Source organism: Rattus norvegicus, chromosome 5 (genome assembly GCF_036323735.1).
Source record: "Rattus norvegicus strain BN/NHsdMcwi chromosome 5, GRCr8, whole genome shotgun sequence".
NCBI classification, from domain to species: domain Eukaryota; kingdom Metazoa; phylum Chordata; class Mammalia; order Rodentia; family Muridae; genus Rattus; species Rattus norvegicus.
The window spans coordinates 104,539,731-104,554,935 of record NC_086023.1 but is presented as its reverse complement, the minus strand read 5'-3'; the positions used below and the strand labels follow the sequence as shown (position 1 = coordinate 104,554,935).

Sequence of the window (15,205 nt, the reverse complement as noted above, 5' to 3'; positions counted from 1 at the left end):
AGGTTGGTTGGGCAAAGCAGAGTAAAGGAAATGATGACTACAGGCATAGGACTAGATGCTCTCTAATCGAGAAACAGAAATCCCATATAGTTAGGATAGAACTTTGAAGACAATATGCATATACAGAATAATAAAGACCTACCAGTTAAAACACATAGAAAGCTAAACTATACAGGAACAGTGAAAGCACTTTGTGATTTTTTATAACTATTAACATAAGATACATAATAAAGTACACTCAAACACAAAATAAGGTGGGGATACAGAAGAACATAAAAGCATAGAAAATATCCCTGTATTCAAAGTGTTTATAATATAAAAAGTAAGTGGTTTTTATAAGAGAGGAACAGACAAGCATCTATGTACCACAAGGAAATACAATTATTTGCTTCTCTTTTATCATCCAATACTAAAGCCTAGTCAAATGCTAATAGAAGCAGGTGGCAGTACCTTGCCAGTGGATTGAGAACATTGAACAAGAGAGTGGGAATTATGTTCATACACAGAGAAAAACCAGTCAGTTCCAATGTATTCAATACTTGTCACAGTCTAAGGCCCAATTCAACTTAATACTTTATTATGGGAAATTTTTTATTATTTATTAATATTATATCTAGAGTAGCATCTAGGCACCAATAAAACTAGTATATATAAAATAAGCAAAATACATGAGATTAGAACAAAATCTACCAACAAGACTCAATGATATATTTAAAACATTCCATTCAATAACAGTATATGTGAATTTATGTATTTATATGTATTTATAAAGATACATAATCTATGTGTTTTGTTTGCAGTAAGTTGATAAAAGGACAATTCTAGTACTACACAGCTCATCTGAAAAGGGATTCTGAGTTCCAGCATCAAGAAGATCAGTGATATGCTAGCATGGGGGCCCGTGCACACACTCTGTCTGAGGACACACTTTATCAAAACTCCACTCAAGAATTATTTCTCCTTGCAAACATAGTCATTCATTTCATTCATTCATTAGTATGCAGACTTGTTTTCATATCAATAAAGGGTAATAATACTTTAATATTAGTTGCTGTGTGGTTGATAATACTCATTAGGTATTGGATTTGTATGCCTTTTGCACATTCAGTACTGCAGACAAACTTCTCAGGTAATGGGCCGGTCATCAAAAAGATAAAGAGTAAATTAGGATGCAGCACACTTTGCATGTTTTCAGATTTGATTCATACTTCGATTACCTAATTGTCGGTTTTCACAGTGGTGCTTTATGTAAATGTGTAGTACAAAATGGTCTATCATTAATCCAAACAGCAATCCTCAAAACCAAACATTCCAAAACAACGCGATCAAAAATGTTCTAATTTGAAACCGACAGCCTGAAGAACAACAGCAAGTGAATAGTTAAAATCTTTGATTTTTTTAAATATTAAACCGCCGTGTTTCTATAAGAGCAAAGTCCTTCTATGTACAGTAAGAACACTTCAGTTCTTAACACACAATGGCTGTGGGTCTGAGTTGACCTGTTTTAGGGAGTGTCTGTTGGTGTCAGACATGTGATGGACTGAAGACACACTCAAGCCACCAGAAGAACCTCAGATGCATTAGTGTAAATGGTCTGAAGGTTTGGGGACTTCACATTCAGACACATTGTCGTGTCACCACTTTTTAAAGATTTATTTATTTTATATATATGATGAGTACAATATAGCTGTCTTCATCCACACCAGAAGAGGGCATCGGATCCCATTACAGATGGTTGTGAGCCACAATGTGATTGCTGGGAATTGAACTAAGAACCTGTAGAACAACAGTCAGTGCTCTTAACTGCTGGCTGTCTCTGTAGCCCCTTGGGTCACCAAATTTATCATGGCCTCTATATGCATTTTGTAACTCCATGTGGGGTCAATAGACACAACTGACGGTGTGCTAGATTAATGCCTTAGATTTTTTATTCTTGTACATATGTCTAAAACAAATTGGAACTAAAACCACATTTAAAACAAAAAGCTATACATTCACTCTATATTGAGCATATCTGTTATAATTCACTCTACCTTTATTGTCTGCCTGCTGGTCTGGAATCGGTGATCAGATATCTGCTGTTGATGGAGGAGTTTTTCATTTGCTTCTTTAAATTCTTTAGCAGACGACTCTGCTGCTTTCCTGGCATTCTGAAGCAAACTGTTTTGTTGCTGCAAGGATACAATCCGTTCTCGTAATAAAATAGTGTTGCTACTGGATTTCTGGGCAGGTTTAGTTTTGCACTTTTCTCTGTTAACTAAACAAAAATAAATATTCCTTGTATTTTACAGTACCAGCTTACATTTATGAAGACACTGTTAGCTTCTCATTAGTCTTACCTCTGGCAGGAAGGGCACTGTGTAAGTTCTTCTGTAGACTTCCACTCTTGTTTTGAAAAGTCATTTTCTTCGTATTCTTAGGATGAGAAATAACATAAATGTGAAAGTTCCAGAAAAGTTGGTTACTATTCAATGGCACTGTCAAACAAATTCACATGTAAATACTTAAAGTATCCTTAAGTAGGTAAAAATCTATAGACAACAAGATTTTATGATTCCTCAATTAAAGACCTCAATTATAAATCTGAATTTATATTTTAGTATATAGAATAAATTTAAATTTATAGAAACATCAGGTGGAAGACAGAGACACAAAATCAATTTGAATAAAGTAGAATTTAAGCTAATGACAGTTTAAAATAGTAGGAGAAAATGGAGCAACAACAATAAAATATGGACATTTAACAAGGTAGTCTGGGAGTCTGGGTGCTTTGCTTTGCTGTTTTTCCTGTTCCAATGTAGACATATGCTACTGGAAAATGAAACTGAAATTGTGGTTATAGTATATTCTTCTTGCTTTCATGCTAGGTAGCTCATCCTACCAAGACCAAGCAGGACGATTACCTCAAGCTTCAGAACAATGTGGCTTACATGGAGAACTCCAAGCTGGCCTGGCCTCAGGGAGCTAAATGGGACGTCTTGTGGGGCATCAGTCATGAGTTTTTCTCAGTACCCATCCAGGCACAGCCAAAGACATCCTATGTTGCTGAAATCTGGTAAACGTTTTTTTTTTTTTTGTTTTGTTTTTTGTTTTTTGTTTTTTTTTTGTTTTTTTTTTTTATCGTTCTGGGATTAATATCTAAGAGTTAAACAACTGGGTTGTAGCTACACTTTGGTGAAAGTGGTAGTTACAGTTTTTCAGAAACTATCAAGCAATTTTCCGGACTGCTATTCTGTTGCACTTGATAAAGCCTGGGGTCCAGTTTCTCTGCATCAGCTGGGGAGCAATCGTTATTTCCACTGAGCTGTCGGATTAAGATTTGCCCCTCTTTGTGGGTGAACTTTCTGTTCATGCCCTGCCCACTTACCTACTGGATTGCTGTATCTTGGATGGATGGGATTTGAGAGGTCTTCATATAACCCAAAACATGGAACACTTATCAGAAACTGGGCACCAACTACTCTTTCTATTCTATTCAATGTCTCACCTCCTAAGTAAAAACTTTTCCTTGCAAAGGTTAATTTTAATATACTCTAACTTATGGACCTTGGTTTTGGTCTCGGGTTTTAAATTCTTCATTCATCAAACCCTAGGTTCTGCAGATTTTTTCTTGAATTTCTAAGAACTTTGTAACTTAAATATCACACTTTTATCTGTGATGCAGCAAGTCAATGTCAAAAACTACTCTTCCTTAATTGAAATATATTTTCATCTTCATCAAAATTCAGTTGGTAAAAATTAAACAGATTTACTTCTATGTTAAGTATTCCATTCTGTGGATAATAATGCTTCCTGACCACTTCGTGTGTCAGGGGGTTGTTGTATCATCCCTTTTTATAACCGAACCCATTTTGGCAGATTAGAATTTATGCCACTCTCTGTAGGCCAAATAAAAACCAGTTAACTTCCATTTTGTAATTTTTATTTGGATTATTCAATAGCTTTACTTCTTTGTTAACACTCTTTCTTTATTAGCATGCTGTTTTGCCATATTGTAACCTGTCCATAATTACTCATTGAAACACTTAGCAGTGACAGTTGGATTAAAATGAATACCATATATATCATATAATTCTATATCTAGTGTAAGGCTTTGTCTTTTGTTCATCTACTTTCCTTAAAAAAGCTGCAATACCACTGGTTCTTTTAATATGATGAACAATTTCCAATTGCACTCTGAATATTTTGGGTAACGTATATGAAGAGTATAGATATTATTTGCATTTTGTTTGAGCAGACTTCTCATATTACGCTGTTGAGACAAGAGGCACAACATCAATTACACAAGTTGAGAATGGAAGTCCAGTCTCTAGAGACACTGTAGATGAGGAGGGCACATCATTACTGCTCTGCAGGGTGGAAGTTCAGGCTCTAGCTGGAAGACCGAGGGGGCCTTGTTAGTGCTCTCACCTGGCCTACTATGACAACATGAGGAGGCCTGGGGCCTTGTTAGGTATGAGGTAATGAAAGTCCCCTTCTCCTTGCTTGGCCTATGAAATCACACACCTACAAAGAAATGGGGCATCTCTCAGATGTTGACATATGTCCAGGACTTTTCTACAGTCTCCAACGATGTAAAGTAGATAAAGTCATTACCATTAGCTCCTCTGTGGATCCTCTCATAGTTTACCCAGATAGGGGGAGAAGGAAGAGGAGGAAGAGAAAGGAGAAGAGGAAGAGGAGGGAGAGGAGGAGGAGGGAGAGGAGGAGGAAGAGAAGGAGGAGGAGGAAGAAGAGGAGGAGGAGGAGGAAGAGGAAGAGGAGGAGGAGGAGAGACAAGAGCTTACTCCTTACAGATAAATGTCAAGGAGATCTAAGTACCTAACAGGTCTTCACAGCTGGAGGTGGAGGTGGAAGTGGAGTTATATTTTCCATGGTGTTTGGCTGATACATGACAGTGATTATGTAAAGTTTTCTGTCTTGTGAGGCTAATCTTCTCTTCATCATCTGGCTGGAAAAATATGTTTTATCTGGGTACTATTATTGTCTTTAATATTACAGTTTATAGGATACAGGAGTCTAAGTTGTCTATAATCCAGTATATACAAAACAACTCAGAGTTCAACACTATGTTGAACTTCAATTCTTAAGGTTCCTATCTGGCTTTTTTTCCTCTTCTTTTAAATTTCAGAATAGTTTGTATTAGTTTACATCTATCTTCCCATTTATTTAAGGGGAAAATTGATAAATTAGACCATAGGAGGGCAAAACTCATAGGAAAACGGTGTGTGTGTGTGTGTGTGTGTGTGTGTGTGTGTGTACGTGTTTCAATGAAATCCCATACCTAGCATATCACATACACAAGAAAAATTAGATAATTTGTGAATAAAATGAATAGACATGAAAATGGCAGTTTAGTGAAGAATTACAAATAGTCGATAACTACAAAGAAAAGGCTAGATATCTTGGTAACTACAGAAAACTACGGAAAACACTCAGGTGTAAACTTTAAATCACAAAGAAGTGGCTGCAATGGGAGAGCCCAACATACCAAGCTCTGAGATTCTATAACCTGCAGGTGGGTACTGAAATCCTCCCATACTTAGGAGAATAAAAGGCACCAACTGTAGTCTCAGATAATCATCAGCCATGGCAGGGAATTCATGTTTAAGCTCTTACTACAGAAATGTCCATATTTATGCATAAACAAAATAAACAAGGATAGTCATCGCAGCACTATTTGTGGGAAATGTGAAGTGAAGTTTCTCAAGTTCCAAAAATGTAATAGACAACAAAATCCTGCTTACAAGGCAGAAGTCAATGAACTCTGAGTGCAGTGGACACAAAAGACCAGGGCCAGAGGCTTTCTCTCCTACTCATCAGTCTCCAGAGAGGAGACTTCACCCTAACTTGAAGGGAGAAAAATGATAACGAGAAATAAGTAACTCAATTATAGTCAGGGGCTTGGTGAAGGAGTCTAAGGTTTTCCAAATGCACTGGCTCTCATTTGATTACTTTCTGTTAAAATCATTTGTAGATTTAATCATCAGGGTTTATATGTGCTTGTCATGTCAATGAGAGCTTGAGTTTCTTCTGTTCATGAGATCATGAGGCTGCACATATACACTGACAACTAAACAATGCAACCTATCAAGTATATGCAGAAAAACAGCCACAACAAAAAGCTTAAAAAACCTTTCTAAAGCTAGGATCTCCCACTATATAAACCAGCCGAAGCTGGCCTACTACTCTTGATTCTCCTGTCTCAGCCACCAAGTAGTAATTTCTGTAGAAACCATCTATTTATCATTGGTCAGGTAGCAGGAGCATAGAATGAACAAACAGCTTTATCACAATGGAAGCTAACAAAACCATACATTGCTTCATTTGTTATATTTTATAATCTTAAACACAACAATGGGCTTATTGTTATTTTTATCATTTCCTTTTCTTTGAGATAAGAGTATCTTAAGATTTATAAACCTGGTGTTTATTTTCATTTTCTTTGCAAATATAGCCAACAGGTGCTTGAAAATTATTCAAAAGTGGGTATTTTTGCTGTCTACTTTCTTGAAGACAATTTTTTTAGGGAGTCAAATTTAATGAGAGGTACAATGCATCACTTTGAGTTACACAGAAAGGACAAGGTCAAGAACAGACTGTGGCACTGAGAGAAGCTGGCATACCTGTGGGGCCTTGAGGTCCTCACAGGAGTATGTCTGCACTTCTTGTTGAGCACGGCTGTCTTCTGTTTGGTCAGTTTCCTTCTGGTTTCCATCATTTTCTATAGGCCTTATATTCTGGGATGTTTCCACAATAACTGTTCCCAAATTTTGAAAGGTTTGTGTTTCAGAATCACTGCTTAAAAAGCAAAACAAAAATAGAACAGTCAAAACAAAACAAAGAACAAAAAAAAAGAGGAGAAAATGAACCCCAACAAGACAGACTTACATACGCACCTTCTCTAACATGATGATGAAATTGTATTATGATATGAATCATATACAAATCTATACATCTAATTTAAGCATTGCTAACTTCTTACTATTAAGCTTAATTTAAACTTACACATTTCAAGGATTTCGTCAAGAACTTGATCCCTAGCATAACATCCCCACCAGCCCCACTTCTGAAGTGTTTCTGCAGAGCACCAGCTCCGGAAGCCCAGGGTGCCTCACTGCCAGTCATGGAGCCAGGGCACACAAGTTTAAAATGTTTTTTTTCTTTTTACATAAAGTTTCCCCTAGAAGGTGCAAAAGTTTCACCTGTTGGGCTTTTTACAGTGGGCTATATTTCCTTCCTTATGACTGAGATAATATACCCACTATGAGCCAGGAACTATTGCCTGTAACAGTGTTAAAGTGGTAAATAATAAAATAGGGGAAACAATTTGAAAACCATGCCTCCACGTACCTTGTGTCATAGCAAAAGTCTGGACAATAGAATCGAATAAGGATGAGTAAAGTGCACAGTACACTAATAGTGATGTGCTCGAGAGAAAAACAAGCGAAGCAGTGAAGAGATTAAATATTTTAAAGATCATTCACTGGCCACCACAGACAAGTATCTCACTGCAGGCAGACTGGAAGTCATTTCAAAACCAAATAACAATTTGGTCTTCCGTCTTCTTGAGCTTCATGTGGTCTGTGAATTATATCTTGGGTGTTCTGAGCTTTTGGGCTAATATCCCATTATCAGTGAGTGCATACCATGTGTGTTCTTTTGTGACTGGGTTACCTCACTCAGGATGATGTTTCCCATCCATTTGCCTAAGAGTTCCATAAAGCCATTGTTTTTGACAGCTGAATAGTACTCCATTGTGTAAATGTACCTCACTTTCTGTATCCATTCCTTGGTTGAAGGGCATCTGGGTTCTTTCCAGCTTTTGGACATTATAAATAAGGCTTCTATGAAAAAAATGTCCTTGCTTTATGTTGTAGCATCTTTTGGGTATACGTCCAGAAGTGGTATAGCTGGGTCCTCAGGTAGTACTATGTTCAATTTTCTGAGGAATCACTAGACTGATTTCCAGAGTGGTTATACCAGCTTGCAATCCAACAATGGAGGAGTGTTCCTCCTTCTCCACATCCTCACCAGCATCTGCTGTCACCTGAGTTTTTTATCTTAGCCATTCTGACTAGTGTGAGGTGGAATCTCAGGGATGTTTTGATTTGCATTTCCCTGATGACAAAGGATGTTGAACATTTCTTTAGGTGCTTCTTGGCCATTCCATATTCCTCAGCTGAGAATTCTTTGTCTAGCTTTGTACCCATTTTTAATAGGGTTATTTGATGCTTCAGGCCTTCTTAGAAGGAGGAACAAAAACACCCACAGGAGGGATTATGGAGACAAAGTGTGGAGCAGAGACTGAAGGAAAGGTCATCCAGAGACTGCCCCACATGGGGCACCAATACATATACAGCCACCAAACCAAAACAATATTGTATATGCCAAGAAGTGCATGCTGATAGGAGCCTGAAATAGCTGTCTCCTGAGAGGCTCTGCAGAGCCTTACTGATACAGGTGCAGACACTTGCACTTAACCATCTTACTGAGCATGGGGTCCCCAATGGAGGAGTTAGAGAAAAGACTGAGGAGCTGAAGGTGTTTGCAACCCTGTAAGAACAACACAATATCAACCAAGCAGACCCCCCAGAGCTCCCAGGGACTAAACCACCATCCCAAGAGTACACAGGGATGGACCAATGGCTCCACCCACATATGTAGCAGAGGATGGCCTTGTCAGGCACCAATAGGAGGAGAGACCCTTGGTCCTGGCAAGGTTTAATGCCCCAGTGTAGGGAATGTCAGGGGAGGGAGGTGGGTGGGAATGGGGGGGAGTACCCTCATAGAAGCAGGGGGTTCTGGAGGGGAAACAGGAAAAGGGGATAACATTTGAAATGTAAAATTAAAAATATCCAATAAAAGAAAAATAAAGACCCATCATAAAACAACAACAACAACGACAACAACAACAACAACAACAACAACAACAACAAAATCTAGCAGGGCTATCAGCAAAAGAGAACTCTGATACAATGCCTAAGAAAATGAAAACTCATCCAACCACTGCCAAAATCAGCATAGAAATTCCAAAACTAAAACTAGACCTCTCATATGACTCAGCTAGACCATTCCTGGTCTTAGCCAAAGGACTTCAAGTCATTATGCCAAAGATAGACTTGCGCAATGTTATTACAGCACTACTCACAAAAGCTATGTTATGAAACTAAGCTGAATGTCCATCAACACAGGGATGGATGGAGATGATATATATGACATAAAGATGTGGGTTGATGTCTATATGCAGTTGAGAGCAGCTACAAGATAAGGCAAGGCCTGTGACTGGGAAGGGAAAACGTGAGAGAGGAGAGAGATGGGAGGAGGAGGAAGAAGACCTAAGGTGGAGAAGGAAGACCCAGATCTGTGTGGCTTTAAATAGCCACGGGTAGCTATGAATATCTTCTAAGGAATGGATTCCTACAGGACAACTGTCTTGTTTAGGTGGGCAGCTTATATCAATATCGATTGGCTCTGAATTTATCATGTGGACTTTTTTTTTTTATTAACTTGAGTATTTCTTATATACATTTCGAGTGTTATTCCCTTTCCCGGTATCCGGGCAAACATCCCCCTCCCCCTTCCCCTTCCTTATGGGTGTTCCCCTCCCAACCCTCCCCCCATTGCCACCCTCCCCCCACCAGTCTAGTTCACTGGGGGTTCAGTCTTAGCAGGACCCAGGGCTTCCCCTTCCACTGCTGCTCTTACTAGGATATTCATTGCTACCTATGAGGTCAGAGTCCAGGGTCAGTCCATGTATAGTCTTTAGTTAGTGGCTTAGTCCCTGGAAGCTCTGGTTGCTTGGCATTGTTGTACATATGGGGTCTCGAGCCCCTTCAAACTCTTCCAGTTCTTTCTCTGATTCCTTCAACGGGGGTTCTATTCTCAGTTCAGTGGTATGCTGCTGGTATTCGCCTCTGTATTTGCTGTATTCTGGCCGTATCTCTCAGGAGCAATCTACATCCGGCTCCTGTCGGTCTGCACTTCTTTGCTTCATCCATCTTGTCTAATTGGGTGGCTGTATATGTATGGGCCACATGTGGGGCAGGCTCTGAATGGGTGTTCCTTCAGTCTCTGTTTTAATCTTTGCCTCTCTCTTCCCTGCCAAGGGTATTCTTGTTCCCCTTTTAAAGAAGGAGTGAAGCATTCATGTTTTGATCATCCGTCTTGAGTTTCATGTGTTCTAGGCATCTAGGGTAATTCAAGCATTTGGGCTAATAGCCACTTATCAATGAGTGCATACCATGTATGTCTTTCTGTGATTGGGTTAGCTCACTCAGGATGATGTTTTCCAGTTGCAACCATTTGCCTACGAATTTCATAAAGCCATTGTTTTTGATAGCTGAGTAATATTCCATTGTGTAGATGTACCACATTTTCTGTATCCATTCCTCTGTTGAAGGGCATCTGGGTTCTTTCCAGCTTCTGGCTATTATAAATAAGGCTGCAATGAACATAGTGGAGCACGTGTCTTTTTTATATGTTGGGGCATCTTTTGGGTATATGCCCAAGAGAGGTATCGCTGGATCCTCAGGCAGTTCAATGTCCAATTTTCTGAGGATCCTCCAGACTGATTTCCAGAATGGTTGTACCAGTTTGCAACCCCACCAACAATGGAGGAGTGTTCCTCTTTCTCCGCATCCTCGCCAGCATCTGCTGTCCCCTGAGTTTTTGATCTTAGCCATTCTCACTGGTGTGAGGTGAAATCTCAGGGTTGTTTTGATTTGCATTTCCCTTATGACTAAAGATGTTGAACATTTCTTTAGGTGTTTCTCAGCCATTCGGCATTCCTCAGCTGTGAATTCTTTGTTTAGCTCTGAGCCCCATTTTTTAATAGGGTTATTTGTTTCCCTGCGGTCTAACTTCTTGAGTTCTTTGTATATTTTGGATATAAGGCCACTATCTGTTGTAGGATTGGTAAAGATCTTTTCCCAATCTGTTGGTTGCCGTTTTGTCCTAACCACAGTGTCCTTTGCCTTACAGAAGCTTTGCAGTTTTATGAGATCCCATTTGTCGATTCTTGATCTTAGAGCGTAAGCCATTGGTGTTTTGTTCAGGAAAATTTTTCCAGTGCCCATGTGTTCCAGATGCTTCCCTAGTTTTTCTTCTATTAGTTTGAGTGTGTCTGGTTTGATGTGGAGGTCCTTGATCCACTTGGACTTAAGCTTTGTACAGAGTGATAAGCATGGATCGATCTGCATTCTTCTACATGTTGACCTCCAGTTGAACCAGCACCATTTGCTGAAAATGCTATCTTTTTTCCATTGGATGGTTTTGGCTCCTTTGTCAAAAATCAAGTGACCATAGGTATGTGGGTTCATTTCTGGGTCTTCAATTCTATTACATTGGTCTATCTGTCTGTCTCTGTACCAATACCATGCAGTTTTTATCACTATTGCTCTGTAATACTGCTTGAGTTCAGGGATAGTGATTCCCCCTGAAGTCCTTTTATTGTTGAGGATAGCTTTAGCTATCCTGGGTTTTTTGTTATTCCAGATGAATTTGCAAATTGTTCTGTCTAACTCTTTGAAGAATTGGATTGGTATTTTGATGGGGATTGCATTGAATCTGTAGATCGCTTTTGGTAAAATGGCCATTTTTACTATATTAATCCTGCCAATCCATGAGCATGGGAGATCTTTCCATCTTCTGAGGTCTTCTTCAATTTCCTTCTTCAGTGTCTTGAAGTTCTTATTGTACAGATCTTTTACTTGCTTGGTTAAAGTCACACTGAGGTACTTTATATTATTTGGATCTATTATGAAGGGTGTCGTTTCCCTAATTTCTTTCTCGGCTTGTTTCTCTTTTGTATAGAGGAAGGCAACTGATTTATTTGAGTTAATTTTATACCCAGCCACTTTGCTGAAGTTGTTTATCAGCTTTAGTAGTTCTCTGGTGGAACTTTTGGGATCACTTAAATATACTATCATATCATCTGCAAATAGGGATATTTTGACTTCTTCTTTTCCGATCTGTAACCCCTTGACCTCCTTTTGTTGTCTGATTGCTCTGGCTAGAACTTCAAGAACTATATTGAATAAATAGGGAGAGAGTGGGCAGCATTGTCTACTCCCTGATTTTAGTGGGATTGCTTCAAGTTTCTCTCCATTTAGTTTAATGTTAGCAACTGGTTTGCTGTATATGGCTTTTACTATGTTCAGGTATGGGCCTTGAATTCCTATTCTTTCCAGGACTTTTATCATGAAGGGGTGTTGAATTTTGTCAAATGCTTTCTCAGCGTCTAATGAAATGATCATGTGGTTTTGTTCTTTCAGTTTGTTTATATAATGGATCACGTTGATGGTTTTCCGTATATTAAACCATCCCTGCATGCCTGGGATGAAGCCTACCTGGTCATGGTGGATGATTGTTTTGATGTGCTCTTGGATTCTGTTTGCCAGAATTTTGTTGAGTATTTTTGCGTCAATATTCATAAGGGAAATTGGTCTGAAGTTCTCTTTCTTTGTTGTGTCTTTGTGTGGTTTAGGTATAAGAGTAATTGTGGCTTCGTAGAAGGTATTCGGTAGTGATCGATCTGTTTCAATTTTGTGGAATAGTTTGAATAATATTGGTATGAGGTCTTCTATGAAGGTTTGATAGAATTCTGCACTAAACCCGTCTGGACCTGGGCTCTTTTTGGTTGGGAGACCTTTAATGACTGCTTCTATTTCCTTAGGAGTTATGGGGTTGTTTAACTGGTTTATCTGTTCCTGATTTAACTTTGGTACCTGGTATCTGTCTAGGAAATTGTCCATTTCCTGAAGATTTTCAAGTTTTGTTGAATATAGGTTTTTATAGTAAGATCTGATGATTTTTTGAATTTCCTCTGAATCTGTTGTTATGTCTCCCTTTTCATTTCTGATTTTGTTAATTTGGACGCATTCTCTGTGTCCTCTCATTAGTCTGGCTAAGGGTTTATCTATCTTGTTGATTTTCTCAAAGAACCAACTTTTGGTTCTGTTGATTCTTTCTATGGTCCTTTTTGTTTCTACTTGGTTGAGTTCAGCTCTGAGTTTGATTATTTCCTGCCTTCTACTCCTCCTGGGTGTATTTGCTTCTTTTTGTTCTAGAGCTTTTGGGTGTGCTGTCAAGCTGCTGACATATGCTCTTTCCTGTTTCTTTCTGCAGGCACTCAGCGCTATGAGTTTTCCTCTTAGCACAGCTTTCATTGTGTCCCATAAGTTTGGGTATGTTGTACCTTCATTTTCATTAAATTCTAAAAAGTTTTTAATTTCTTTCTTTATTTCTTCCTTGACCAGGTTATCATTGAGTAGAGCATTGTTCAATTTCCAAGTATATGTGGGCATTCTTCCTTGATTGTTATTGAAGACCAGTTTTAGGCTGTGGTGGTCTGATAGCACACATGGGATTATTTCTATCTTTCTGTACCTGTTGAGGCCCGTTTTTTGACCAATTATATGGTCAATTTTGGAGAAAGTACCATGAGGAGCTGAGAAGAAGGTATATCCTCTTGCTTTAGGATAGAATGTTCTATAAATATCCATTATGTCCATTTGGCTCATGACTTCTCTTAGTCTGTCTACATCTCTGTTTAATTTCTGTTTCCATGATCTGTCCATTGATGAGAGTGGGGTGTTGAAATCTCCCACTATTATTGTGTGAGGTGCAATGTGTGTTTTGAGCTTTAGTAAGGTTTCTTTTACATATGTAGGTGCCCTTGTATTTGGGGCATAGATATTTAGGATTGAGAGTTCATCTTGGTGGATTTTTCCTTTGATGAATATGAAGTGTCCTTCCTTATCTTTTTTGATGACTTTTCTTGAAAATTGATTTTATTTGATATTAGAATGGCTACTCCAGCTTGCTTCTTCTGACCATTTGCTTGGAAAATTGTTTTCCAGCCTTTCACTCTGAGGTAATGTCTATCTTTGTCTCTGAGGTGTGTTTCCTGTAGGCAGCAGAATGCAGGGTCCTCATTGCGTATCCAGTTTGTTAATCTATGTCTTTTTATTGGGGAGTTGAGGCCATTGATGTTGAGAGATATTAAGGAATAGTGATTATTGCTTCCCGTTATATTCATATTTGGATGTGAGGTTATGTTTGTGTGCTTTCATTCTCCTTGTTTTCTTGCCAAGACGATTAGTTTCTTGCTTCTTCTAGGGTATAGCTTGCCTCCTTATGTTGGGCTTTACCATTTATTATCCTTTGTAGTGCTGGATTTGTAGAAAGATATTGTGTAAATTTGGTTTTGTCATGGAATATCTTGGTTTCTCCATCTATGTTAATTGAGAGTTTTGCAGGATACAGTAACCTGGGCTGGCATTTGTGTTCTCTTAGGGTCTGTATGACATCAGTCCAGGATCTTCTGGCCTTCATAGTTTCTGGCGAGAAGTCTGGTGTGATTTTGATAGGTCTGCCTTTATATGTTACTTGACCTTTTTCCCTTACTGCTTTTAATATTCTTTCTTTATTTTGTGCGTTTGGTGTTTTGACTATTATGTGACGGGAGGTGTTTCTTTTTTGGTCCAATCTATTTGGAGTTCTGTAGGCTTCTTGTATGCCTATGGGTATCTCTTTTTTTAGGTTAGGGAAGTTTTCTTCTATGATTTTGTTGAAGATATTTACTGGTCCTTTGAGCTGGGAGTCTTCACTCTCTTCTATACCTATTATCCTTAGGTTTGATCTTCTCATTGAGTCCTGGATTTCCTGTATGTTTTGGACCAGTAGCTTTTTCTGCTTTACATTATCTTTGACAGTTGAGTCAATGATTTCTATGGAATCTTCTGCTCCTGAGATTCTCTCTTCCATCTCTTGTATTCTGTTGGTGAGGCTTGTATCTACAGCTCCTTGTCTCTTCTTTTGGTTTTCTATATCCAGGGTTGTTTCCATGTGTTCTTTCTTGATTGCTTCTATTTCCATTTTTAGTTACTTGAACTGTTTGATTGTGTTTTCCTGGAATTCTTTCAGGGATTTTTGCGATTCTTTCAGGGATTTTTGCGATTCCTCTCTGTAGGCTTCTACTTGTTTATTAATGTTTTCCTGTGTTTCTCTAAGGGAGTTCTTTATGTCTTTCTTGAAGTCCTCCAGCATCATGATCAAATATGATTTTGAAACTAGATCTTGCTTTTCTGATGTGTTTGGATATCCCATGTTTGTTTTGGTGGGAGAATTGGACTCCGATGATGCCATGTAGTCTTGGTTTCTGTTGCTTGGGTTCCTGCGCTTGCCTCTCGCCATCAGATTA

The 15,205-nt window shown here is 38.7% G+C and overlaps 1 protein-coding gene across 20 annotated transcripts in view; it reads right to left on the bottom strand.

Annotated features, from left to right (window-relative positions):
• Positions 1-15,205, bottom strand: part of Cntln (centlein) — a 281,691-nt gene that overhangs the window by 67,556 nt on the left and 198,930 nt on the right. For 14 of the 20 annotated variants that reach the window (XM_063288373.1, XM_063288380.1, XM_063288375.1 and 11 more), the window contains 3 exons: positions 6,627-6,801; positions 2,340-2,415; positions 2,034-2,257 (listed from right to left, as the gene is read on the bottom strand). In XM_063288373.1, coding sequence (XP_063144443.1) covers positions 2,034-2,257; positions 2,340-2,415; positions 6,627-6,801 — 475 coding nt within the window. Of the gene's footprint in view, positions 1-2,033; positions 2,258-2,339; positions 2,416-2,568; positions 4,253-6,626; positions 6,802-15,205 lie in introns of those variants that run through there. The other 6 variants (XM_063288374.1, XM_063288377.1, XM_063288381.1 and 3 more) reach the window with 3 other exon arrangements.